This window comes from Nannobrachium achirus (genome assembly GCF_963921795.1).
Source record: "Nannobrachium achirus genome assembly, chromosome: 11".
Classification (NCBI taxonomy): Eukaryota; Metazoa; Chordata; class Actinopteri; order Myctophiformes; family Myctophidae; genus Nannobrachium; species Nannobrachium achirus.
The window spans coordinates 16,226,902-16,254,557 of record NC_137820.1 but is presented as its reverse complement, the minus strand read 5'-3'; the positions used below and the strand labels follow the sequence as shown (position 1 = coordinate 16,254,557).

General features: G+C 41.5%; 2 protein-coding genes across 2 annotated transcripts in view; both read right to left on the bottom strand.

The window, feature by feature from the left end:
* Nucleotides 1-2,253: 2,253 nt before the first annotated feature.
* Nucleotides 2,254-9,094, bottom strand: LOC308294168 (uncharacterized protein; the record flags this gene model as incomplete). The annotated part of the gene is made up of 8 exons (XM_080736892.1): nucleotides 2,254-2,442; nucleotides 2,585-2,667; nucleotides 2,997-3,150; nucleotides 4,481-4,585; nucleotides 7,358-7,504; nucleotides 8,272-8,335; nucleotides 8,880-8,923; nucleotides 9,062-9,094. The coding sequence occupies 8 exons, from the start codon at nucleotides 9,092-9,094 to the stop codon at nucleotides 2,254-2,256; spliced, it is 819 nt and encodes a 272-aa protein (XP_080593018.1).
* Nucleotides 9,095-13,115: 4,021 nt separating this feature from the next.
* Nucleotides 13,116-27,656, bottom strand: part of neto2b (neuropilin (NRP) and tolloid (TLL)-like 2b) — a gene marked incomplete at both ends in the record, with an annotated part of 35,051 nt that continues 20,510 nt past the window's right edge. Inside the window, 10 exons of the mRNA XM_080736891.1 lie at nucleotides 13,116-13,559; nucleotides 14,139-14,228; nucleotides 15,460-15,590; nucleotides 18,232-18,345; nucleotides 19,009-19,135; nucleotides 19,651-19,752; nucleotides 20,447-20,574; nucleotides 22,876-22,923; nucleotides 23,335-23,583; nucleotides 24,112-24,267. Coding sequence (XP_080593017.1) covers nucleotides 13,116-13,559; nucleotides 14,139-14,228; nucleotides 15,460-15,590; nucleotides 18,232-18,345; nucleotides 19,009-19,135; nucleotides 19,651-19,752; nucleotides 20,447-20,574; nucleotides 22,876-22,923; nucleotides 23,335-23,583; nucleotides 24,112-24,267 — 1,589 coding nt within the window. The remainder of the gene's footprint in view (nucleotides 13,560-14,138; nucleotides 14,229-15,459; nucleotides 15,591-18,231; nucleotides 18,346-19,008; nucleotides 19,136-19,650; nucleotides 19,753-20,446; nucleotides 20,575-22,875; nucleotides 22,924-23,334; nucleotides 23,584-24,111; nucleotides 24,268-27,656) is intronic.

Genomic DNA, 27,656 nt, shown 5'->3' with positions numbered 1-27,656 from the left:
AGGTTTTAGCCAATATTTTATTTTATTATTATGTTTGAATGTGAAGCTGAAAAAGCCTTCATGGTGATGAAGGCTGCAGATTCTATCAGTGTTTTCTGGGGAAGCTCAAGGGTCAACATGTTGGAACATTTTTAAATGAAAATATTACATTGAAGCTGTTTATGTTGGGATATGGCTGGGCCAACATTTCAACAACGTTGCATTCCTAGTTTTGGAATAAAGAGGCATTGCTTTCAGTGTTTATATGCCTTTTTCAAATGGACACAATTATTATTTAAATGTTGTAATACAGAATGAGATCATATCGACATCGGTGCGGTTATCAGCCATAACAGCAATTACTATATCGGATAGCAATATCGGCTAGTAATTTCATGAATATCGCCCATCCCTATGACGCACTGTTTTGTTTTTACTTCTAGGACCTCACATGATGAACTGGTCAGACTCAGATATGATTGAATTTGTTCCAACAGTGATAAAACTAGTATAAAACTAAATTGTCAGGTGATAGGGCAGTGACTGGAGAGAGGGATGGCTTGTCTCATGATGTCACCAGCTTCCCTGATGTATGTAGTGAACAGTCTGTAAAAAGGCTGGGTCCAATCTTCATTGAGCTAATCTAAATGATAATTTATCTATTAATGATAGACATACAGTAAGACTAAAACAATTGCTAAAGCTACTTACTATGTCAATGCTGGGAAACAGAATCCCTTTTTTAAATGTTCTTAAAAATATCTAAATAAATAATTCCTCCCTTTATTTCAAGGCCCAGATTTCTGAATGGCCCCCTTTCCACATACAGTAAAGGGGTCCTATCATAGAGCGTCTAGTGCCTGAGTGAGTATGGGTGTTACGAGAGATGCCTGCATGGCCTCAGTTGTATAACAGTGCCTGTTTTTATTACAGTACATATTTAATGAGAGTCGCTTTGCACACATGACTCGGCATACAGGCCGTTCTTTCTCCTTGAGTCCTTTCTGACATGACTCGGCACTCTCTCCTTGCACATGAAAGTTTCAGATTTAATTCAATTGACCAGCATGGGAAGTGGCTGGGTCTTCCTGGCCTTGAACATGCACTGTAGTTCAAGTCAAGGATGAGACACATCGCTGGTACAGTAACAATTATACAATTTAAAATGTGATGAACTTTTTTTTGATGTGATTCAATTATAATTAAACATTTAAACGTCACAATTATGCCTAATCTCTGTTATTAAATGATGGTGTCTGCTTGCAGTAAGGAACAGAACCATTACAAGGTAACAGTGCGTCATGGTGAAATGTGTGGCTACTGGTTAGCTTCTTAATTTAATCTGTTCTTCAAACAACGATGAAGGATAAATGTAGCAAAAAGAAAAGCTGTTTTATGTATTAGCATAAATAATATACTATAAGAAAAACATAATATAACAAACAAACATACATACAGTACTGGTACAAAAAGGTTCAATAAAATCAACTTCAAAATAAAGTCAGGAAGCTTATCTGGAATCTCAGTATGCAGACAAGTGCACAAATAAAGTGCTGGCTACTGTTTTCACTTATACACATGTAGCAGAGTGACTCACTGCCTCAGCCTGGTGGCCTCAAAAGTCTAGTATTCTCCCTCAGTCGGTACATAGGGATGTCCGTCCCTTTGGATCAATGGTTAAGATATTGGACTTTCTCGCAGGAGACCCGGGTTCGAATCCTGGGCGCTACATTGGTGCCGTGACCTGGATCGTGTTTCCCCGTGAGAAGAGGTCAAAAGGGGGGTGAGTGCAGCAGAGTGACTCAATGCCTCAGCCTGATGGCCTCAAAAGTCTAGTATTTCCCTCAGTCCATAGGGATATCCCTTTGGATCAATGGTTATTGTTAAGATATTGGAATTTCACGAGGGAGACCCGGGTTTGAAACACACACACACGCACGCACGCACACACACACACACACACACACACACACACACACACACACACACACACACACACAACATGTATTATGAATAGATGCTTAATCCTTCATTTGTTCACGGAAATAACAAAATCAGCAGCTAAAATTGGGAGTGGCACACCGGCTATCATTTCGGTAAGCAGTGTGCTTCCTTCAATCCTTTTGCTTCTTTCCACTCCTCCAGTGAAGAAAGTTTACCGTGAACATAGACAGTGTCAACGTTATACTCCCACAGTTGCAATTTATATTGGTGGTTGTTTTCCCCTTGAGCCCCATGTCCTTGGAGAACAGGGGACGAGTACACAGTCTGCCTTTACAGATGAGTATATGTCTTTAGGTGTTTAGAGGGGTCACAAGTCATCATGGAGTGCAGTGATTCGTCAAAGAAGGCCTGGCGGTCAACCAGGGGTGTGCGCTCTCCCAGAACAGCCTCCGTGAAGTTGGCTCGTCTCCATGCGTAAACGATGCTGTTCAGAAATCCATGCAGAGACACCGTCACTGCCTGAAACGCACCAGAAACAGCTACTTAATCGACAGAAATCGTCATCTTTTGCTCGCTTTTTCTAACGCTAATCCATTGTTTATTATGTTCTTAATGGCAAAGCTCCCACAGTGCATGTATGTGTTATAGAATTGAAATCTACCTGTATGATGTAAAGTACGAAGAGGTTCTGTTGTCCAACATTGGCCCATGCCGTAAGGTTAGACAGAACAATAAGGACAAGTGCTGTAAGGAGAGAGGAACATAAGACAAGGATCACTGTATAGCTCAGACTTAAAAAGCTAAAACTTGTCTTGTATATTCTTTTCATAAAAATAACTTTCAACTTGACACCAGCCAAAGAGAAATGTTGGTTTAACCAAAATGTTTACTTTAAATAAATGTCCTAAAGCATAATATATATTTTGCTATGTTAAATAAACTATATTTTGTGTGGTAGAAATTGTACTGCACTATCATACATGTACAAAATATGTTATGTTTTGGCCATTTTGTGTACATTTTGAAATATACTATATTCAAAGTCTATTTATTAACGTGAGGAGGACTTTTACCTGGTGCCCAACATATGATGATTATTGCCACCATGTTACGGGCTGTGGAGAACATGGTTCTTAGCCTCCTTCTAGAGAGTCCATCCCCCTCCACAGGAAATAATCCTTCCTGCTCATGTCTGTGATACCAACTGCCAACCTTATAGTAAATGACCTATAGCAAGGACACATGGGAAAGAATTTTAAAAGTACACTTTCACACGCACCAACGCAGACACACACACACACACACACACACACACACACACGCACACACACACACACACACACACACACACACACACACACACACACACACACACACACACACACACACACACACACACACACACACACACACACACACACACACACACACAAATATGCATTTTTGTAACTGAGACTTGCTAATGTGAATGTGTTACTTACTGAGCAGTACACTAACACTGGTATCACAGCCAGGACGAGAAAAACATTGACGAATATGTCATGGAATTTCTCCTAAAGAAAGAAAAAGCATTTAATTTAATTTATCTATGGATGGTTTGTAATAGCAATATTGCATTTTGCTTGTTGGAGGTGCAACAGCCTGTTATACTGTAACTGTTCATGGTACTCACAGTTTGTGAACAGGGATCATCTTGATTCCAGATGTGCAAGAACAGAATACAGCTGGGAAGGCAAGCAGGCAATTAAAAAGGTCACAAATCAAATCAGATTTTATTAATTCACTAATTAAAACACAATCACAATGATAATAACGTCTTCTTAAAAGAATGACTATACGTCAAAGCAAAATGCATAATCACCTGTTGCAGTATTTGCTTGTTTCGACAATTCCATTTGTAGACGCATGATGGGGTGGATACAGCTTGGCCTCAGTCAGAGCATTAGTAAACACATATATGATGTACAGTGCAATGGGTATAAGCCTGCATTATGATGTAGAGGCAGAGAGAAAGTGTGAGCGTGACGCAGAGAAAGAAGGCATTAAGATAGAGTTCAATCTTTTAGATGGCATTTTCATTGGGGACGGGGGTGTAACTTTAACTAAGGAATTCATTATATTGTATGCAACCAGAGGTGCTAAACAGTCTTCTTACCAAACAAAGGCATACAATGGTAGTACAGCTAATATTCTCATCCAACACTGGGACTGCAAGTCAAGACAGAAAGCAGGTGGAGAGTATGTTAAAGAGGGAGGAAGGGGATTTGTTCATATTTTCATATTTTGTGCACGTGTTAATTATGATTTTGGATATAATGACTGTAATGTGTTTTGCTCAATCCAATCATCATGCCTGCTAGCAATGGAGTACTCTACATGTATTTTGTATCCTGTTAATTTCAGAGTGTACAGTACAAATGGATGTGTAACTGTACTTCTGTGCAGGGTGAGTGACTCCCAGTTTATCGCTAGAGAGGTCAAGAACGTGCATCTAACCTAATCTAATGGTAGCAATAAAAGAGCTGACAACAACAGTGATATATATGTTCATCCTGACCTGTTCCCGCTCATTTTCTCCCTGTGTTGCTCTCCATCCACGCATTGCATACTTGGATTTCCATGCATATACTACCACCAGCAGAAATGAAACAAAGTAAAACGTCTGGAACGGAAAAGGGGACACACGCGCGCGCGCACACACACACACACACACACACACACACACACACACACACACACACACACACACACACACACACACACACACACACACACACACACACACACACACACACACACACACACACACACACACACACACACACACACACACACACACAAACCATCATTCAGCATTAACAACCCATGCAATAAATCAGTCAAATGTCTGGAACGGGACAGTAGTTGTACAGTAGTAGAATGTTGCCCAACTCGTTCATATGTCTGCTCCTAAAGACAAGATATGCAGGGAGCAAAGAACCCATAATAATAATTATGTATATGCCAAAATAACAAGCTGTAAAGAGAATAATGTCTACCATCCAGTCTTTCTATACGGTAAATATACACATGTATATACTGTACATGTAGGCTACATTTTCCACTTTGTGGGACCATAAGTTAATCCTGAATCTTGAATCTTGAACTGTAGACCTTGTTATCATCCTTGCCATGAATACAAAGGTACAACATTGCATTTACTTTACTTTCAGGTGTACTGTTTGAAATGCTGTTGATCTTTAGCATTAGTACTAATATGCCCATAAACACTTTGAAGAGGTTTTTGTATTTACAGTAGGTGTGAATGTCTTGTGGGTTCTCATTGAACATCATAAAGTAAAGGGATGTTTAAAATGATACAGTGAATTCATTCATAAAAGTGACTTGGCAATTACTCTTTTGAGTGACTTTGAATTTGATAATTTAAATATGTGGTCAGTTGCTAACACCAAAAGACATAAAACACGTGGTGTTGTTGCCCCTTTGCCCTATAGACATTTATCTCCATTCATTAGACACTTTTGTCAGTTACTGTATGTGTTCATACAGAATGTCCCTCCACCATTGTAAAACATTCCTATGCATAATACTTAGACTTGAAAGAAATGCTTCTGATTCTGACACGTTTATATTCTAAACATAAACACTCGACATGGGAATGACGCACGCTGTCTGACAGAATAGTTATCTCCAAATCGCCTTTGTGATTACACATGTTTCACGTGCCTTGCTTTATAGAGGTATTGTAAAGGAACACTATGTTCTCTCTTGTTTTATTGCTTAACGGACACAGCCATTATCTGCTCTACAGTGACTGAGGGCAAATCCAAATATAACTTTTAGCACAGATAACTGAACTGCCACAGTTCCCCACAAAACATAACATTCCAACAGGATATTTCCCACATTGCTGTTCTCTCGTCTGGATTTTACATGTCTCGTTAAAGGAAACAATCTGTCTCATTGAAAATACATTTTAGATGAGATCACTATTCAATCATACAATTGCAAATATTTCACACACAGTGTAAATCAGACTATTAAACCTGATTTATAAAGTGAGAACCCAACTCCGTCATGTCTTGCATGTAGCTCCTAGGCTTCCTGTCACTCCATATTTGAATAAAGCAAACAACACTCTGCTCTGCGACCCTTTCAGGGTATCTTGTGACCAATGTTTGGTGTCCCGGTCCAGTGTTTCAGAAACACTGACCTTTAAAGAATAGATATACTAGGTTTTGAATGTAATGGGTCCCGGGACCCACAGGTGGTCATTCAAATGGGTCCCAGAAAAGTTTTATGAGTCCTCAATACAATGTTTTCGAGCGCTGTGAGCTTGTAGATCGGCTATTTTCAAAATGTTTGCCTATTTCTTATATTTATTTTACAATTTGGCTAATGTTTGAACTTAGAACTACTAAAACTACTAAAACATGTGCCCCTAATGAATTCGGGCGCGCAAAATGGCGTCGGACGTCAGTGGAATCAAAACATTGACGTTTCTATCGCCTGTTTAAGACTTTCTACGTGGATTTTATTTGTGTTAACGTGGGTAAAGTAGGATGCTTTCACCCATGAACAATGGTGGTGTCTGTGGAATTTTAAAATGTTTTTTCTTTTACCGCGACGCGGTAAATTATTTTAACATGGAGTCCCTGGGTGACTTGAATGAGTTTTTGATGCGGGATGCGCACGTAATGACATCACTGAGTAGGTGCTCGGGTGGCACAGTGGTAATTATAATTGTCATTGCATGTACTCCTACGGGCTGGGGCGGCAACTATCAGCAGGGAGTGTTGGGAGGGAGAAGTAGGACGTCCTCCTGGTGGGGGCTCCTCACTGGCAGGTGAGTCAGTACAGTAGGATACAATAGCCAGGGTTCCCACACATTTTGACCAATGAATTTCCAAAACATTTCCAGGACTAGGCCTATATAACAATAATTCAGCACGAGGCGCTTACTCCTATGTGCAATGCCCAAAGACAGGCAGCGTAGCAAAAATAAAGCGTGCACACTGCGAACGGATTGTGGCGTACATGCGGATTGTGCACGATGCCCACGTCAAAAGGTTAGAAAATTGTGCCAGGGAACCCTCAAAGTCGATTTATGGTGGCAGTAAATGAGTAAACAAAATCAATAACCAAAAGCAATGCACAGCTATTTTATTCCAGGATCTTCCAGGACCCTTGATCAATTCCAAAACTTTAACAGAACTGGAAAATATTTTTCAAATTTTAAAATATTTCCAGGAATGTCATGACCGTGGGAACCCTGAATAGCAGTGACAACACAGAAATGTGTATGGGGGCGGAATCAATTGGCATAACGACTAAATTGCGGAGAAAAAGTTGGGTACAAAATAATTGGCTACTCTAAATTTAGGAGGGGAAAAAAAGCATGGTATTCATAAAATTATGAGAATCTGTGGCTCACCAATGACAGAGGCAGGGCATGTTGGCAGATAACTATGCTGTGAGTGGACAGGACACTGAAGCCAGGTACTATGTTCATAGCACTGGTAAACATCAGGATGAGCCCAGCCAGGAGGTCCGCCAGGGCCAACTGGACTAGAGGCAGTACCTACACACACACACACACACACACACACACACACACACACACACACACACACACACACACACACACACACACACACACACACACACACACACACACACACACACACACTACTTACACCATAGACAAAACAATTACATCTGTAGAAAGAATGAATACTCTTAAACGGACAGCTTTATCTATAACATTGTGTATTGTGCGCACATGCGTGCCTGTGTGTGTGTGTGTGTGTGTGTGTGTGTGTGTGTGTGTGTGTGTGTGTGTGTGTGTGTGTGTGTGTGTACATTGTACAGTATATGTTTGTGTGTGGGCAGCTATGTGCAATTGTACGTTTGTCTGTGGGTATGGATATACCGTACTGTATGTTGGTTGTCTTTGTGTGTATCTTTCATGAACAATGTGATCTACGGTCATATTTGTTTCCAGCTGATGATAACATTATCCTTATACTAACAAAGAGCATACCACCATAGAGCTATCACTGAGTAAACTGAGTTATCAAATATATGGGCTTTCAAAAGAAATGTTTTGATTAGTGTTTCCAGTAATATCCACAGACACGCACGCACGCACGCACGCACGCACGCACGCACGCACGCACGCACGCACGCACGCACGCACGCACGCACGCACGCACGCACGCACGCACGCACGCACGCACGCACGCACGCACGCACGCACACACACACACACACACACACACACACACACACACACACACACACACACACACACACACACTCTCATACTACACGTGCACCCTCTGTCACCTGGTGTTGCAGATGCCTCCATCTTGCTATGGAGACCAACAGCACTGAGGAGCTCCCAATCAAACTGAAATTCATTATAAGTACTGTTATTAATATCAAATACTAGACAATCTGGTGTAAAACGATAATAATAAGTGCATGGGGAAAGCATAACGTTAATAATACTCAAGGCAGATAGATTGATTGATTCTTCAGATAAGAAATTATAAGAATGCTTCATCTTGTCCTAATAAACATGTGATTAATTCCAGTATAAGAAACTGAAAGTAACAGTCTTCAATGAGGTGCCTCTGATCAACACATCTAACCAAATAAAAACCTAATTTTAGTTTAGGTTCCAAAGTTCCTAAGGAGCACTGCATCATATTTCCCTTAACTGACATCTTACAGACAGTAAGATGTCAGTCCAGATCGTGCGTGCGAACACCTGTGCTGCAATTACGTCACATACTGTTCCACAGCGTTCACATTGACAAACTGACATGTTCTTTTGTGTTACAGAGAAAATATTTGAGATTATGAAAGTACTGGAACAAGGACTTGAGCAAATAGCCAGCATAGCAGCATGTGTAGAGTGAACATGTGTCTAAAATGAGGAAGCATTTTACCTTGGACTAAGGGACAATAAGTATACAGTAGAGAGAGTTTGGATCTGCAATAGAAAATGTAGCAAGTTTAAGAAATGCATTATTTATCTTTTAACGTTATCATGTTATTATGTCCCATAGATTATTGCTGATACTTGACAATAATAACCCTATAATTGGTGGATATATTGTGTGGTGCCTACCTGATCGCTACTCAGTGTTCCGTTTAACTCCATGGTGAATACAGTATCCAACAAGGGTCACAACCTGGTATAAACTGATGCTGGGTTATGGTGTGGGCAGAGTGGCCAGTGTCCATGACAGACCTTCTTAAGACTGCGTCTTATTTCAAGAGCACACCTTCCTCTAAAACCTGCACCTTGGACCTGAAACGTCACGTGCCCAAGTGTAGCCTAGGTGAAATGCTTTTGCTCCACCTGGTGTGTGTGTGTGTGTGTGTGGGTGTGTGTGTGTGTGTGTGTGTGTGTGTGTGTGTGTGTGTGTGTGTGTGTGTGTGTGTGTGTGTGTGTGTGTGTGTGTGTGTGTGTGTGTGTGTGTGTAAACTTTACCTAGATCAACTTTCTTTTTCAAATCCTACCCGTGGGGTAGGATTTCCCCTGTCTTACCTGAATGTAACATCCTGAAATGGCTGATTGAGTACGTAAAATTCCAACAAACAGGAATTTATGTTTGCGTTCTATTGGTTATGGGCCATTCACACACAGAGCACTTAACTATAACCATAAGTATAACTATAACTACTAGTAATACAACTATAACTACTAGTAATACAAGGGCGAGGTAGCTTTTCTAACCTAGTATAGACTATTATCCCTTTTATGCCCATACATGGAGATCCCTGTCTGAACCAGCCGCACAGATATGGACTGTCTTCCTCCATACATGGGCATTCCCATATGAAGTCCTGTTAGATATGGGCTTAATATTGATGACATCAGGGATCTCCATATATGGGCTTGAAAAGGATTATTTTAGAGTGGTTCCCATGACATCACAACATACAATACATTTTATGCCCATACATGGAGATGTAAAAAAAAAAATGTGTACACAAACACGGCTTCACAGCTTCACGTCTACACACGGACATTCGGACAAGCTGTGACATTTCTCATGGTAAACTGCGACCTTCGGTCGCAATTAATCTGACTGGTTGAGTCATCATTGTGATGTCAGAACAGGTCAGCTATATCCATATCTGGAGTTTGTGAGGTCAGATGTAGAGGTATTAGACAGCTCTATATACCGGTACATGGAGATGTCTTGGCCATACGTATATGGAACGTGACAAGAGGCGTGACGCACCGACGGACGGACATGATCAGCAGGTTTTCTTATTACCTATATTGTGTCAGTCGTTCTGAGAACCTGCAGCTCATGTTCATCCGTGTGTCAGTCACGCCTGGGAATTTCTGGAATATGTCCATGGGCATTTCCATGGCATTCCCAGATATGACGTGTCTAGTGGCCAAGTTTCCAAGTGTCTTGAACATATAGGCAGTGGGAACGTGACATAAAGTGGCCATATTTTCCTAAATATTGAGATGACTGACATCTGACACCATAGATGTACAGTTTTCTTTCTAGGAAAGATAAAATTAAAAAGTGATAAAAGTATGAATTAAGGCCTTTGAATTCCAATACAACTTATTTTGTGAAAGACCCATTTACTGTACTTTTCTTTGGCCAGAGGAAAGAACATGTTTGGCTACAGTAGATGCCATATTACCTAACCTCACTGTTTGAGCAACCTAGATTTGACATGTCTGCTAGTATTGGGCATATTAAAACCAGGTCAAATACCATACGGCAGGTGTACTTTATGAGATGTGTCACTGACAGGGACGTGCACAGAATGTTAGAGAGGTAGGGGCTGAAATTTCTAAAAAGGTCCTTTTGGTGGACATCTCGAAAATAGCCGACCTCCAAGATCGCGCTGTCTATTTTTGATGCTTGATTTCTACAGGGCAATTCTACAGGGCAATTCTTTCAACATAAGATGCTGCAGGTATGGCATGGAAAAGGGGGCATTTTCATTTCTTTCACCATAGTAAAAACTATGGTATTCATGGTCTAGAGAGGGCACTTTTTACGGGTAAAAGGGCAAGGGCTCAAGCCCCCTTTGATGTCTATGTGTGCATGTGCCAGGACATGTCTGCTAGTATTCGGCACATTAAAACCAGGTCAAATACCATATGGCAGGTGTACTTTATGCCATGCGTCACCACTGACCTGGTTCCTACAACAATGAACTCAGTGAAGCGATAATGTCATGTACCGGTACGTATGTTGTATGCCAATACCATTCTGATTATGATGAATGGCCTCATACAGTTATTGTATTTACTGACCTTACTGTGACTTGAATGAAGTTTCCTCTCTGGCGTTCTGAAACTACAGTAGATATGCGATCATCTAACCTGTAGAACAAGTTGACCACAAAATGTGCCAAAGCCAATGTGAACACAACAGTTGATAACCCAGATATGGTGCTCTATAATCTAACTAATGTAAAACCTTGGAACTTTACAATGTCACTTCTTTTTAGGGCAAATTAGCCGGACTGATGCCAGAAGTTTGAGTCCGATGCGAGTCCTAGATCACTGAACACTTAGATTTGATAAAGTTCCTAGTTCTTTTTAAACAGTACATTTTTTACCTTTTTGAAAACCTTGGCTGCATAACTGCTGATACCAATTGCATATATATATATATTATATATATATATATATATATATATATATATATACTGTATATATATATATATATATATATATATATATATATATATATATATATATATATATATATATATATATATATATATATATATATATATATATACTGTATATATATATATATATATATATATATATATATATATATATATATATATATATATATATATATATATATACTGTGTGTGTGTGTGTGTGTGCGTGCGTGTGTGTGTAGGTTATAGCCACCTCAAAAACATGCCCACAGTGCAATCCAGATTGTACACAGATGATGAGCTAAAAAGTCATAGCATGAAGATGCTCATTTTCAGCATGTAAACTGCATGCCTATTTGCATGCCTATTTGCCTATCACCTACTTACCTACTGTACTTACAACTGTATACATTTAATAGCATATCAGTTATAGCCTAGTAGACTATTGTTTAGCATGAGTGAGCAGAAAAAGAAAATGAAACTGAGTTCAATGAGGGCACTGAAAGTTGATGTCAAGTTCCTCATTTAAAGGTTTTATTATTTTTAAACAATAGGCAATAACCAACTATATAATGCCAATGTCAATCACAGTGGTAGTTTCGGTGTCTATAAAATCAGTTGCAACAATATAGACCGAATCATCATGACATCACCATAACTCAAAAAATATTTCCGGGTAGATAACGCGGGCAGTGTTGCATTGGAGCAGTATTATTTATTCATTAACCTTATTTCTGGAAGAACAGGACACTTATGAATGATGATATTGTTATCACTATTATTTTTGTTCTAAATATCCAAAGGTTGACACATTAGACAAAGCTAATGTTTTGGACACTTATTTTATATTGTGAAAAAAAAAAACATCCATGGACTTTCTACCCGGAAATATAACAAACATTCTGATCTGGTCTATGCTGGTGGGTAATGAATGGCTTGTCTACGTAACTTATTGGGGACATTCCTACCAACAGACATACCTTTTAGAAAAGTGAGCGAATTACCAAAGGGGATTTACAGTCATTCTGAAGCCAAACAAAAGCAATGATGCAGAAACATCTTTAGATCTTTAAGAATGTTTTACTGTTGATCCCCAGGTGTGGGAACACATTCCCTTAAGACATTGCACATACATACATACATACATACATACATACATACATACATACATACATACATACATACATACACAATGTCGTCTTTCTTCTCCTGTGCTTCCTATCCTTTCCTTTCACTCAACAAATGGCATCTCGATCCGAGTACAAAGTCATTATTCTGAAATAAAACTGTGGGACAATTCTAGTGTAAGTATTGGTTTGATCATATAAGCAAGGTTTCCACGTGGCTTAATTCAGGCCGGGAACACATTTTAGTGTATGGGAGGGGCTTACAGTACATGTACAGTATGTAGCAACATATTTGTTTTTGTAGGCTAATTTCTGATTTAGGCCTAACTATAGGTTAGGCCTAAATGGGTTAATATTCTTCCTGCTCCTTCTGTTCCTCTCTGGGATCCTCTCGTTTCAGAAATCCATGGACAAGGATCTTTGTTGAGCCATCTCACAGTGCCCTCTCCTACTCCCGGGCCTACGAATATAGATGTCATACCTCCCCTTCTCCTCCTCCACCTCTTCCTCCTCCATCACCCTATCCTGCCGGCCCAGTCCCCTATCCTCCACTCCTGGATCTCCGTCCATTCGTCCCAGTTTCAGATTGGGCCAGCTCTTCTTTTGCATGCTCCTGTTCAGAGCTCGGGTGGGAAGAGAGGCACCCTGGACGTCACCCCTGAGCGGGATCAGCTCCATGGACCGTACCCCCGCAGCGGGTGCACCTCCACTGGACTTGATAGAGTTGATGGAGGCCTGGGAGCCACAGTGATGGTGCTCACGGACGCAGCAGGAGGCCACGGGGGAGCTCCTGAGGGCCTGAAGCTCCTCCGATCGCTCTCCAAGGTCCCCAGACAGCTCCTTTCAGGGGGGCAGCAGTACCGTTTTATTATGCACTTTAGACCAGTGGTTCTCAACCTTTTCCGGGCCGTGACCCATATTTTAACTGGGGACCCCCCTCCCCCCCCCCCCCCCCCCTGACGAGCACTAAGAGTTGAGGCATTACATTTTGTATATCACAGTTCTATTGTGAAAATAGCAGATCTACATGCTCACAACGCCTCGAGTTGCAAGGCGTTGTGAGCATGTAGACCGGCTATTTTCACAATTTCTGCCTATAATATTTGACAATTTTGCCAATGTTTAATTTGACTTTTTAGAGATATTAAAAAGTCCTTCAATTGTCACTTTAGAAATATGCAGATACCCTCTATGCACTTAAACCTTATGTTGGTTTGTCTACTGTTGAGTGAGAAAACAATGTTCCACATTAGGTTAATCATCTGGGGACCGCCCCAAAATAATTTGGGGACCCCCCCTGGGGGTCCTGACCCACAGGTTGAGAACCACTGTTTTAGACTACGTGTGTAATTTAATGCTCTATACTATCATTCACATACAGTATATACAGTAGTGTAACACTAATCTAATCACACCCACCTTGTCTCTGAGAGTGAAGAGTTCATAGTGAGGAGGGTCAAACACTTCCTGGAAGTCAGCCGGGCTGTACAGGTTCTTACGTACCAACACCTTGGAAAGAGGATTTGAATACATTTTACTGACACTGGATCTTAAAGAAATTGTTTTGTGGTATGATTGTTTAGTTTGAAAAAAATAATAATTAAAGAAAACAACTTTTTTCTATAAATGGTGACTTACATTTACAAAAATGTTTTCACCCTTCACTGGAGCAGAGCCTTCTTTCCCGTTGTTTTGCAATAAACTAAATATTAGATTTTAAATATCTTTCTTCTATTTTGAATTACAATGTCATTCAAAACTGTACACACAAGCCATAACAATAGATAATAACAAAACACAAAAATAGGAGACTGCCAGTGCCAGCAATACATATAATTCTTCAATTCTTTTCAAGATAATCTATGAAGAGTTCCCAACATTTTTATAAACACTTACTGAATGTACCAAATTGGAACAAATATAAAACAACCCGGATTATAAGATTTTCTTTGCAACTGACACATGACACATGTCTTAACATGTGTCTGTATTGGTCAAAAAACAGAAGCAATAAAGATGTGAATTCCTCATTGCCCTTTCAGTGAGCAAATATAAAGGAATGATGGTGAAGACAGTAGTGAGAAAATGAAAGTAAGATAGAGGAAAAGAAGAGAATTGAAATCAATGACAAAATGGTTTGAGACGCTGATCTGGGCACTTCGTAAGCAATCAAAACAACAGTGGGCCTACCTATAATGTCATAGAAAAAGGCAGGAGTTGCCATTTAAACTCTGTAATAGTGTAGTCCAGGAAATAAAAACATTTAAAGGGGTACTGTCACTTTAAGAATAATCTTAAAAAACAAGTTAATACTTTTATGATGTCATTGTGGGAATGCGCAATTATAAGCCAATCAAATTAATTGACTGTACTTAGACTACTACTTACTGTACTGGTCAGCTGTTGTTGGGGGGCGAGGGGCAGATTACACTGTGACATGAGCTTCAGACTGTTTCAGAACATTTTCAGAGAAGCTCATGTCACAGTGTAATCTGAAGGATTGCATTGGAGTGGACGGCAAATATTAGCGGCGCGACGCTCTCGCGGGCCGATGTAAACAAATCGCGGCCGGCGGCCGGCTCGGAAATTTAGCCCGGTGCTTCGGTAAGGCCTCTGGGTGTTTAAATAATTTTATATAAAAAGCCGAACTAGTTCGGGATCCGCACCCCGGGCGATCAAAAGACCAAAATAAAGCCGAACTAGTCCGGGATCGGCGCAAAAAGAGTTAAGTTGAGCTGACCTTCTTGCGTGGCTGTTTGACCTGCACCACGATGGAGATGAGAAGCAGCAGCACCACAATCCCAGTAGATGCACAGATGATGGTCTGTTGAGTATTTGTGATCTGGGAGAAAATGCCTTTGCCCTTCCTTTCTATAGGTCGCAGGAAGCAGGAGGAAGAAACAAATAGAAAGACAGAGAGACCCAATTTATACTTTGTCGTACAATGCTGTACAAGCTCACAAGGTATGAGCTTATGTGAACTTGTAGACCCGCTATTTTTGGAGTATTAATGTAAAACTTAAAAAACTGTTATGGTGTGAATACAGTGTAAATACCTTTAGTTACTGCTATCTATCAAGTCGATATCACAGAGACAACTTTGATGTCTCTGTGATGACACATGTCATATCATATGTCATCACATGACCATCTGGTAACTATTATGATATGCTGGAATACTGGTTGATCTTTATGTCAATGGCTTTTTACGGTATGGCTCAGCAGTAGTCTAGTCCTCTATTAAGAGGCTCTGTCTGTGTGTGTGTGTGTGTGTGTGTGTGTGTGTGTGTGTGTGTGTGTGTGTGTGTGTGTGTGTGTGTGTGCGTGCGTGCGTGCGTGCGTGCGTGCGTGCGTGCGTGCGTGCGTGCGTGCGTGCGTGCGTGCGTGTGTATCTGTGTGTCCAATACTAATCTCACAAACTGCTGATTCGATCAGCGCCTACTTTCTTGTGCATAATACCAGGCGGCCACAGAAGTACCTCTTGTTTCACATACTGTACTTTCTATACATTTTGACTAACTTTAGTTTTAATGGAAGTCAAAGGGACTCTGATCTGGCAGAATCCTTGCCAAAATTTGGCCAGATACATAAAAAGAAGCATAACAGTACTGATAATATGGCATTTCCACACAGAGCTGTGTGGTTCTCATCACATCACATCGCGTATGGAGTACATACATCATTACAGTAGATATGTCATAGATGGCTGATATCATATACAGTATGACTGGTTGTTCCCATCTGGATCCCAAGACTACGTTACTCACATTGCGTAGATCAGTGGTTTTCAAACTTTTTAACTTCAAAGACTGCTCTCACAGCTAGTGTGGTATGAATTAATTAGACCACAGACCCCATAACTCAGAGAGTGTACTATACAAAAGGAACCAAACCTTACAGGTGCATTTTCAGATTTGACTTGATTCACTATGAATCATTTAGCTGGGGACCGGCCTGGAACCACCCCTGGGGGTCCCAGGACCCCACTTTGCAAACCAATGACTTGTGTAAAAGTTGTTACCTACAGTACTGTACACGATCTAGGTGGGCAAACGGCACGTACAGAGCAAAATCCAGAGTGTAAATTTAACTCAGAAAGTGTACAAACAGATCTGTGTCTAATAAAATGTAAACTCAGGATTTTACGGTGTAATATTACCGTGTCTGTCCTCGCCTTCAATCCATCAGTGAGGGCTTGAGCAGCCAAAACATGACAGAGTCTTGCGAGATCCATCAATAAATTATAGTGCAAAGGAAGCTACCTAAATTACTTTGAAAGTAACAGTGTCCTTGGGTCTCCATCATAAAAAGTTGAGGGAATACAGGACTGATTTACAGCCATTACAATCAATCAGGCTGGTTCTAGACAGGCAGCAAAAGTATTATGTCAAAGCTAAGACCTTGCTTTTATGATGTACCACACAAAAGCCATTTGCCAGGATGTTGGAGTCAAAGGGGAGTGCAGATAATTAACATAATTTTGATCTGCTGTGCACTTGTGTAAAGTTTGAATGACAATAAAGTTAAAGTTGAACATTTATCAGACGCTCTTAATCCAGAGTGATTTACAAGGACAGCACAAGATAATACATCAATACATCAACATCAATACAAATGCATAGAAATATTAATCTAAAAACGTAGGTAGACCAAGAACCTATTCAGTAAAAAAACTATAGAAATCAAAACAATCAGAACATAATAATCTATACATCGAACTATACACACTAGCTAACTATGTGTAAAGTATGTACTGTATATAGTTGTGACCGAAGGTCGCAGATTACTATGTGAAACGGCACACGCTGACTCAGTCCGTCCGGACTTGTACACTTTTGTAAGGTCTATGGGTTTGCCACTCTGACATCATGCTCTGACGTCACTGTGATGTCAGGGGAACCACTCTAACAGAATCCCTTTTATGCCCATATATGGAGTTCCCTGATGTCATCAATATTAAGCCCATATCTAACAGGACTTCATATGGAAATGCCCATATATGAAGGCCACATCGGCCACATACCACACTAACATAATCATATGGCCAAGACAGATGGCCAAGACCTCCCATATCTGTGTGGCTGGTTCTACAGACATCTCCATGTATGGCATAAAAGGGATTGTATGTATGATGTCAGATGTCATAGACGTCATAGGACTTTCACATAACGAATAACTATGCATAAGTATGCATGTTTGGGCTCTCACAGCATATCTCCATATACAGTACATGGATCTTCATATATGAGTACCAGGGGTCTCCATATATGGGTAACTGGTGCGATATACATCACTGGCCAGATGGCCAAGACATGAGGAGTCTTACTAGTGTACCATGTATGGTCATTCAGAGTAGGCAAGTGCTACGGACAGTAAGTGCTATGTAATGGGCTAAGGTGAAGTCTGAAGAGGTGAGTCTGTACTACAGTTAACTACAGCTGCATTCTATTGAATTAAGTCCATCAAGATTAAAGAAGGTTTAACAGCAGAGACATCATATGGTTACATTTACCTTTACAATTGCTTTCATCCCAGGGAAACACACAGTTTTGAAGTCCATTGCATACCAGAGAAGTGTTGATGCACATGTTGCTATGGCAAAAGAATGCATTTCCTGCACAGGGTGCTGAAAAAAGAAAACATAATAGACAGACACCGAATTTTGCATCAATATAAGACCACAGGCTGACGCTCCCAACAAAGCCCGTGGAAGCCTTTTTCATGACTTCTACCATAAAGGACAGGCTGGAGTTGTTGTATAGAGGTTGCAAAAAAAACAATGATTTGCACAATCCTACAACAGTGGATTGATTTTCTACTGGATGTACAGCTGCAGTCTGCATTGGCTGAATAAGCTGTAGTACAATATAACAACCATAAGAGGGTGCTGCTATGATTGGGAACCGATTGGCTTGCAATCATTTATCCAAGCAGAGTGGCATGGAGACTGTGAATGGGGAAATAACAATATAAAGGATGAAATATAGGGGCACGGGTTGCTAAACCAGTTAATATGCCAACCACATAACCACAATGCCCTGGGTTGAATTCCCACTTTGGAATCTGTGTTGTCATTTACTGTCACCTTCCTTCCAGTCTTTCCAGTCCTACCTAACCCCAATATGTTTTACAGAAATGCATTCAAAAGCCATTATTTGATATGGCTTAATAAATTATCATCTTCATAAAATGTTTTAATAAATTAAAACGTGGCCTTCATCATCTTCAAAAATATTTTAAAAGGGGTCAAATTTAAGAGATAGAGAACCTTCATGGTGATCAAACTCACGCTCTTGGAAGGAAGTAAACAGCATGCGGAAGCGGCTGAGACGACTGGTTTCATCAGCCCACATCCTCACGACCCCCACACCACTGTCCAGCATGACATCATTAGCAACTGTACTGCAAAACTTGGCCTGCATAAAAACAAGACACCAATTAATTAAAATAACAGCAAAAACATGACAAAACAAAAGGGAACCCCATATGAAAATGAGAGAAAACTCAAAGCAACATTTTCAATATTTTTCATAAATAGCGTATGTACAAGCTCACAGTGCAGGATGAAGTGACACGCTGTGAGCTTGAACCACTATTCCAAACCAATGTTCTTAAATCTTAAGAGTTTTCAGAAAAATGTATGATGCTATATAGCCTCAGGCTCAAATCTAAAATTGCTCTAGGGGTTTAACTAAATACTCACCACTAGGCAATTATTTTTTAAATAGCCAATCTACAAGCTCAAAACATGTAGATCTAGAAGATCTTGTAGATCAGGCTAGTAGAGTTTGTAGATCTGCTATATTAATTTGCCTGACATGCCCAATATTGGGAGACAATATGGATATAGTAGTTTGTATAGCAAAGTAAGCAACATCTACAAGTGTCAAAGGGGCTGTTGTCTCTCCAAGGAATCACATCATTCACATACCTTCAGGTCTTCGATGGCATTACTGCCATCATAAACAGCCACAAAGTTTTTCTTGCATTCGTTGGAGTTCTCCATCTGGTACTCCAAGAACCGCAGGTAGATCTTTGGTTGAACAATCACAAAAAGGAGGTGTCATTTCTTTACAGCTGTGTAAATACATTTAAATCAAGAAGCGGGGTTTGATTAAAAAGAGGGAAAAAGGGGAGGATGATTGCTTAACCACTTGAGGCTTGTACTACCCTGGGGAATCCCAGAACAGAGCCATGACAACAAACATAGAAACTGTTTAAAATTACAATTAAATTACAGTTTTATGATTCAATAAAGAAAAGGTTTTATTTTGAGAAGGAGATCCTGACAGAAGTGAGACAGTGGGGGCTATAAGGAAGGAAAGGTCAAGTGATTTTACAACAGGGTTTGTCTGCCGTAGACTATGTAGGCCTATGTATTGTAATGTGGGCATCTGTACCCAATCTCTTCAACATTAGAGTAATTACAGCTCATTACATCATGATTAGGGGTACACCAGTTAATCAAACTAATTGATTTAACCAATTATCCATTTTCAAAACTCACTTCTCGATTATTCAATTAAAGCAACCTATATAATAATCACAAAGAGGATTATCGATAGTTGCAGTCCTAGTCATGATGTCACAAAACAGAAGTGCTTGACAAAGTGAAAGTAAAACCTGGGATGGGAGTGAAAGTCAGGACTGTGGCACACTTTTATACTTAATAGATACTGTATGGAAGGAGCTTGTGTGGCTGTGCAGTGTATGTAACCAAGCTCTACCCTGTTGTTAGTCGGGGCACGGATGGTCCAAATGCAGTCTACAGCCTGATCTGGACTGATTTTGGTCTCCTCCTCAACCTGACTGGAGTGGATCAGTCCATCAGCCCCTGACAATTGAAACTGACAGTCTAATGTACACGCACGCACACACGCACGCACGCACGCACACACGCACACACGCACACACACACACACAGAGAGAGAGAGAGAGAGAGAGAATGAACAGAAAACAGAAGGGCATCAGATAGCATCAAGGTCTGTATAAAATGGCAGATTTATCTTTCTCAAGTTAGGATATCTAACATATCACTTACATTTGTCAAAAGTAAGTGAAGTGTATTGTATTTTTGAGCAGTGCCTGCCGCTCCAACATTTGCCTGACTGTGTACAGTATGTATGAGTACAGCCTGTGTATGTCTGTATGAGTGTGGCAACACCGGCTGCAGCCACCCAGCGGTGCTGTTGAGCAGCCTGTACCGCTCAGTTCACGTGGGGAGAGAGGGCGAGATCATTTAGCGACCTACAACCGGGTCGCGCCGTGGTCGGTAGTTTTCAGCGACCGGGTCGCTAAATCGACCGACTGGGACGGTAAAACCACCGCCCGGGACGCTAGAACCACCGACCGGGACGCTAAAACCACCGACCGGGACGCTAAAACACCGACCGGGTCGCTAAAACGACCGACCGGGACGCTAAAACCACCGACCGGGACGCTAAAACCACCGACCGGGTCGCTAATTCCACCGACCAGGACGCTAATTCCACCGACCGGGACGCTAATCCAGCGACCGGGTAGGTAAATCCACCGACCGGTGGTCGCTTCCACCGACCACCGGGCTACTAACCCTAACCCTAACTCTAACCCTAAACCTAACCTCAGTAACCTTACCTCAGTTAGGCTAACCTGCCACGCAACCTCCCGACCGGGTCGCTAAATCACCGACCGCGTCGCTAAATCACCGACCGCGCCGCTAAAGCGAGCGACCGGGTCGCTAAATCGACCGACTGGGGCGCAAAATCTTCCGACCGGGTCACTAGATGTACCAACCGGGTCGCTAAATCTACCGACCTAAAACTGCAGGCAGGTCGGTAGATTTAGCGACCGGGTCGGTCGATTTAGCGGCGCGGTCGGTGATTTAGCGACCCGGTCGCTCGATTTAGCGACCCGGTCGCTCGATTTAGCGACCCGGTCGCTGAAAACTACCGACCACGTCGCGACCCGGTTGTAGGTCGCTAAATGATCTCGCTCCTACTGCACGTGGGTGTGATCTTTTTCTTTCAAGTTGGATGCTAATTGAAATGGTGCCTTTAGTTTGACCAAAACGATTTACAATGTGCATTACATTCAACCACCGACGGCAGAGGAAACCATGCAAGGAACCAACCAACATTGGGAGCAGTTGGGGGTGCAGTGTGAGCCAGAAATCAAACCTGGAACCTTCCAGTGGCCACTCTACCTCCTGTCCTGAGCCACTGCTTCCATAATTGAGTCAGATTTGGAGTATGTATTTCACTCTTAGTAAAGTAACATTTAAAAAAATATATATTGTAATTATGAAGGATTATGAAGGCGGGAAATGTGAACCACAAAAACATTCAAGTTCATGACGAACTTCATGATTTAGAAGCCTGTCTTTCTTAATCACATCCATTTTCAGGTAACTGCACAGTAAAATCTCTGGAGAATTGGAGCAGCAGGAGTGGTTTTGCAGTCGCTAAATCGCACTGCTGTGAAGAAAAAAAAGAGTTGAGCCGGAAGGCAAAGCTCTCTGTCTACCGAGCAATCTTCGTTCCTACTCTCACCTATGGTCATGAAGTGTGGGTCATGACCGAAAGTATAAGGTCGCGGATACAAGCGGACAAAATTAGTTTTCTCAGACGGATGGCTGGTATCTCCCTTAGAGATAGGGTGAGAAGTTCAGTCACCCGAGAGAGACTTGGAGTAGAACCGCTGCTCCTACACTTGGAAAGGAGTCAGCTTAGGCGGTTCGGGCATCTAGTACGGATGCCTCCCGAGCGCCTTCCTAGGAAGGTCCTCGATGTAAGTCCCACTGGGAGTAGACCCTGTGGCAGAGCAAAGACCAGATGGAAGGATTATATCACCACACTGGCCTGGGAACGCCTCGGTAAACCCTCAGAGGGAGTGGAGGAAGTTGCTCAGGATAGGGAACTCTGGAAATCTCAGTTGGAACTGTTGCCCCCGCTACCCGATTCCGGATAAGCGGTTGAAGATGGATGGATGGATGGCGTGTACAATTGTAACCAAATGGACCCGCAGGGTTACATGAACACTGAGGATGTGCAGCACACAAAAATGCTGCCTTTGAAGGAATGTGGCTAATCACGCAGCTGTACCCTGTTCGAGACACAACCTTAAAGTCTTATGACGCAGGAGTGTGAAAGTGTGCTGAGCTCTGTAGTTACAACACCTGGGATTGGGTTCAGCGGTCTGCCTCCATGCAGACGAAACTCAGGATCTGCAGAGGGAAAGTACAGACAAAAAGACAAAAAGCTGCATCACTATCGGCAACAAATCAAATTCATTATATTAAAATGAACTTCCAATTCACACAAATGAGAACTGCACTGCACGAGAAATAACATAACATAAACACAATTGAAGTATAGAAAACATCCTGTATTACCCACGTGAACCCTTTTCATCTGGGGCTACCATAGAAAAGATCTGTTATTATTGCTGGAGAGATTTGGTGTAGAGAGAAAAAAGGAGGGGACCTTGTAATATGTGCCTGTGGCACTCCGGTCAACGAATTATATAGGGTTTATTTGGTTATTGGGAATATGGGTAACTCCGGTGACCCAGTATTATGCTAAAGTGGACGATGTTGGTGGTCAAAACCTGTGTGTCAACATTCGTCAAGTAGTACCTGGGGTGAAGCTGTACTGGACCTGGAATCCGGTCCCTTCCAGCTCTTCGTCACTGTAGAAATGGATCCACATATAACGTCCGCTGGAGAGTACCAGGCCTGGGCTGGTGGAGCCACAGAAGCGGCTGATGAGCGGCGAGAAGCTGAAGGGGCCGTCGCGCACCTCGATGTGGTCGAAGCGACACTCAAAGGACGCCTCGATGTAGAAGGTCTCATCAAACAGCAGCTCTATCCTCTGGCGGGGCAGAGCTGGCCAATGTGTGGAGGATGGAGAAATAAATGATGGCCAATACCAAAAATAACTAATAACATGTTTTTTCTGTATAAATCAATTTTTGTGACAGTAAAACATAGTACTTTTTATTTGTTAATTTCTTTAAAACTATTAAGAGTAAATCTGGACCTAAATTTGGGTCCATTTGGATCCACAAAGTTGACCCTTGCGAGTCCAACTTTCACAGTTGAATAAACACTACAGATTTTGCTACGCAGATGAATACGGTACATAAACTGCACACAAGACCCCTTGTGCCTTCTATGGCAAATTATAAATTAGGCTTAAAGGGCCATAACAACCTCCATTAGGTCATTGTCTTCTCACAGCTTCGGCCATAACAGGGACATTTATATTTTTGTATAAATATCGATATTGAGAAATCACCCAGCCCTAGTGTGTGTGTGTGTGTGTGTGTGTGTGTGTGTGTGTGTGTGTGTGTGTGTGTGTGTGTGTGTGTGTGTGTGTGTGTGTGTGTGCTTGCGTGCGTGCGTGCGTGTTACCTTCCAGTATGTACAAACAGTCCTTGTTGGGAGGATATATATTTGGGTAGTTTGGGGAGCTGAAGACCCCTCCATCCGTATTGCGGACCCAACTCCCACAGTAGCTCGGAGTAGGCTGAACACCGTTCAGTGATGCACCCGCATTCTGCTTGGCCTCTACAAGCAGTATATGGACAGTCAACCCAGTTACATATCATATATATAGCATACACAAACCCAGGGGTGTCGCACCAAATTCTGGGACCTGGGTACAAGGATTCACTGCGTTATTTTGTGCTTTAACTGTGGAAAAATAGCAGATCTACAAGCTCACAAGTGCCGCGCTGCGAGCTTGTAGATCTTCTATTTTTGAAAAATCGTGAAAATTTCAGCAAGTCTTTGAAGGTTTTTTGAAAAACCTAAGTTTTTATGTCAGTGTTGCTCAAACTTATTCATGTGAAGGACCCCCAAAATTATTTATTTGGCCACGGACCTCCATAGTTCCAGGGACCCCCCAGAAGCAAAATTTGAGTTACAAATGTTTGCTCAAAAAATACATACAGTATATTCAAAGATTGTTCACAACTTTTCAAAAAATTGCAGATCTACAACCTCGCAGTGCGGCACTGAGTGCCGCGTTGTGAGCTTGTAAATCTGCTATTTTTCAATAGCTAAAGTATAAAATAATTAAGGTCCCTCCACCTTGGGCCCTAGTAACACAGTCCCACTTATCCCCTCCTTGTGACGCCCCTGTGCCAACCGTTTGACCCATTTTATTTTCTCCCAATTTAGTAGTTGCCAATTCCCCCATGTGCACTGCTATGTCTTGGTGTTGGGGAAGGTGCAGACCAGTGGTTCCCAAACATTTTAGCTCAAAACCCAAAAGAGAAATTAGATGTTTGCCCAGGAACTCAAACAAGTGAAAATAGCAAATCTACAAGCTCACAACATGTCGCAAGATTGTAGATCTTCTATTTTCACTACTTATTAATGTTTCTTTTTTATGAATTATTTTAGAATTGTTTTTAATTAATGAAAAAATGTTTTTGTTTTGTTTTTTAAGGGATATTTACTTAGGACCCATAAAAATTGGTCCGCGACCCAAACATGGTTCCTACACACACTGTAGACAACCACATGCCTCGTCTGATACACACAGAGTCACCAGCTGCTTCTTTTCACCTGACAGCGAGGAGTGCAACATCCACAGAGGTTCGTGCTATCATCCGCAGTTCCCCTCCCCGCTGAATCAGGCTCCCGACCTACTAGCAGGAGTCACTAGTACAGTGACAAGGACACAATCCCCTGCTCTGGCTTCCCACCCGTGAACACAGCCAATCCTGTTCATCAGAGCACCCTGCCAAGCCAGAGGCACTGCTGCTGAGAATAAAACCAGGGCTTCTGTGGGGGCGGAACAGTGTTTTATACCTTCATGACAAGTGGATGCAAAGTTAATCAATCATTTATTGTCTCCGTATTCAGGGCCATAATAACACAGTCAACAACAGATTATTGATTATCAACATTGCATATAAATGCAAACCTAAACCGTGCCCAGAACATTGACATCTGCAAAGCAAGCACTTTTCATGTCAAACTGTGTGTTCAGCAATAAGGTCAAACTCACCTTTGGTCCACTGAGCAAATGCAAAGACCTCCTTGAAGAATAAGAAAAAGATCCAAGCTAAAGAAGAAAGGAGCTATGAGTGCATGAAGGGATAACAACAGGAATTTAAAAAAAAAGTAGAGAGATGCTTAGCAGGTATTCACTGGTGACTGGTCTCTCTGTCTTTGCACGTAGATGTTTTTTAAGTTCATAAGCCAGGGGTATTCAAATAAAACTGTGCACAAAAAGTAAGTCCATTATATCTCCCCTTTAATAAAACCAATTGGTATTGTGTTTTATATCATTTTTATTAGTCAGTTTGATTAGTCAGCTTTACAACGAGGTACAGCTTGTAAGCGTCGGGCATTCATGGAATGAGCAAGACTGACAAAATGGCCTGTAATGCTGTTCTGCTGGCATTCACTCTCCATTTTGGGCTTCAAGTGCTGGCAGGTGTGTGCCAGTCACAGGTGTGTGCCAGTCACAGGTTTGTGCCAGACCAGTCACAGGTGTGTGCGTAGCACCAGAGCATGGGTTCTGCCAGAATTTGGGACCTAACGCTATCCTCCAGGATGACAACCCTCGCATCCACAGAGCCAGGATCATCAGAGAGTACCTCCAGAATTTGGAAGTGGAGAGGATGGAATGGCCCGCCGTGAGTCCAGACCTCAACCCAACTGAACACTTGTGGGATCAGCTTGGGCGAGCTGTACGCGCTAGAGAGACCAACAGAACCACGTTGGCTGACTTGTGACAAATCCTGGTTGAGGAATGGGATGCCATCCCATAGTAAAATGTGGCTATAGGTTGGTGACCAGCATGAGGAGGACGTGCCAAACTGCTGTGGCTGCGTATGGATCTTCCACACGCTACTGAGGTCCCTGACACTGACTGTAAAATTAATAAAGTGTATACATGGCCGATATGTGTTTTTTTCTTTTCCTTGTTACTGTGGGAGAGTGCAATCTTCAATGCTCCAAGCAACAAAGGTGAATACCAACAGAACAGTATTATAGGCCATTTTGGCAAATTTTGGGTCAGCGCTACCAACACGTTTGGCGTTTTTGCTCATTCCATGAATGCCCGATGCTTACAAGCTGTACCTCGTTGTTAGGTGACTAATCAACAATAAAAATGATATAAAACACAATACCATTTGGTTTTATTAAAGGGGAGATATAATGGACCGATTTGTTTTTTGTTTTTTTTTGCACATTTTAGTTTAGGCAGGGGGCCACAATTGTAAAATGACTTGAAGTCAGAGGCCCCAAGACTGTTACAACAAAAATGAACAAAAGTTCACGGTTAACAGTTTGACCATTTGTTGTGTGCTATACAGTAGGTCTGATAGGACAAAACAATGGACATGTTGTGTCCATTATATAACTTATTAGGGCCTGCTTTATACTGTATATATGCATGCATTTTGAGCACATAGGATAAAGTCTGTATCAGTCCTTTATAATGCACATAATTTGATTTTGAAAAATAGGAAGTAGATATTTCAGTATGTTCTATGCATGGCTGCGTCTTTGTGAGAAAACTATTGGAGACAGACTTGCAAGGTGAAGGGTTTACATGTTCATATGAATGAAATGTTTTTGCATTTTGGTTATGTCTGAGGCCTGAGCACCCAGCTGATGAGAGCACAGGCTTTTATGATGTGTTTCATGAACCATTAATTGAGAGCTCTACCATCTTTCAGACTAGACTGGTGAAAGGATGACAAAAAAACTAGGATGAAAGAAATATACTGTGTAAAACCTTCAAGTGGATGAAGATGGAAGATGGACAGTGCACTGCAGAAGATGGAGAATTATTTCTTTGATATAATGGACAACATCCTCTCAAAATTCAGAAATAGTTGCTACAAATGCATGGAGATGGCATGTGATGAACGGACTGCACTCTGTTGCTACCTGGCTACATGAAAAAGAAAATTGAAAGCTACATAATTTTT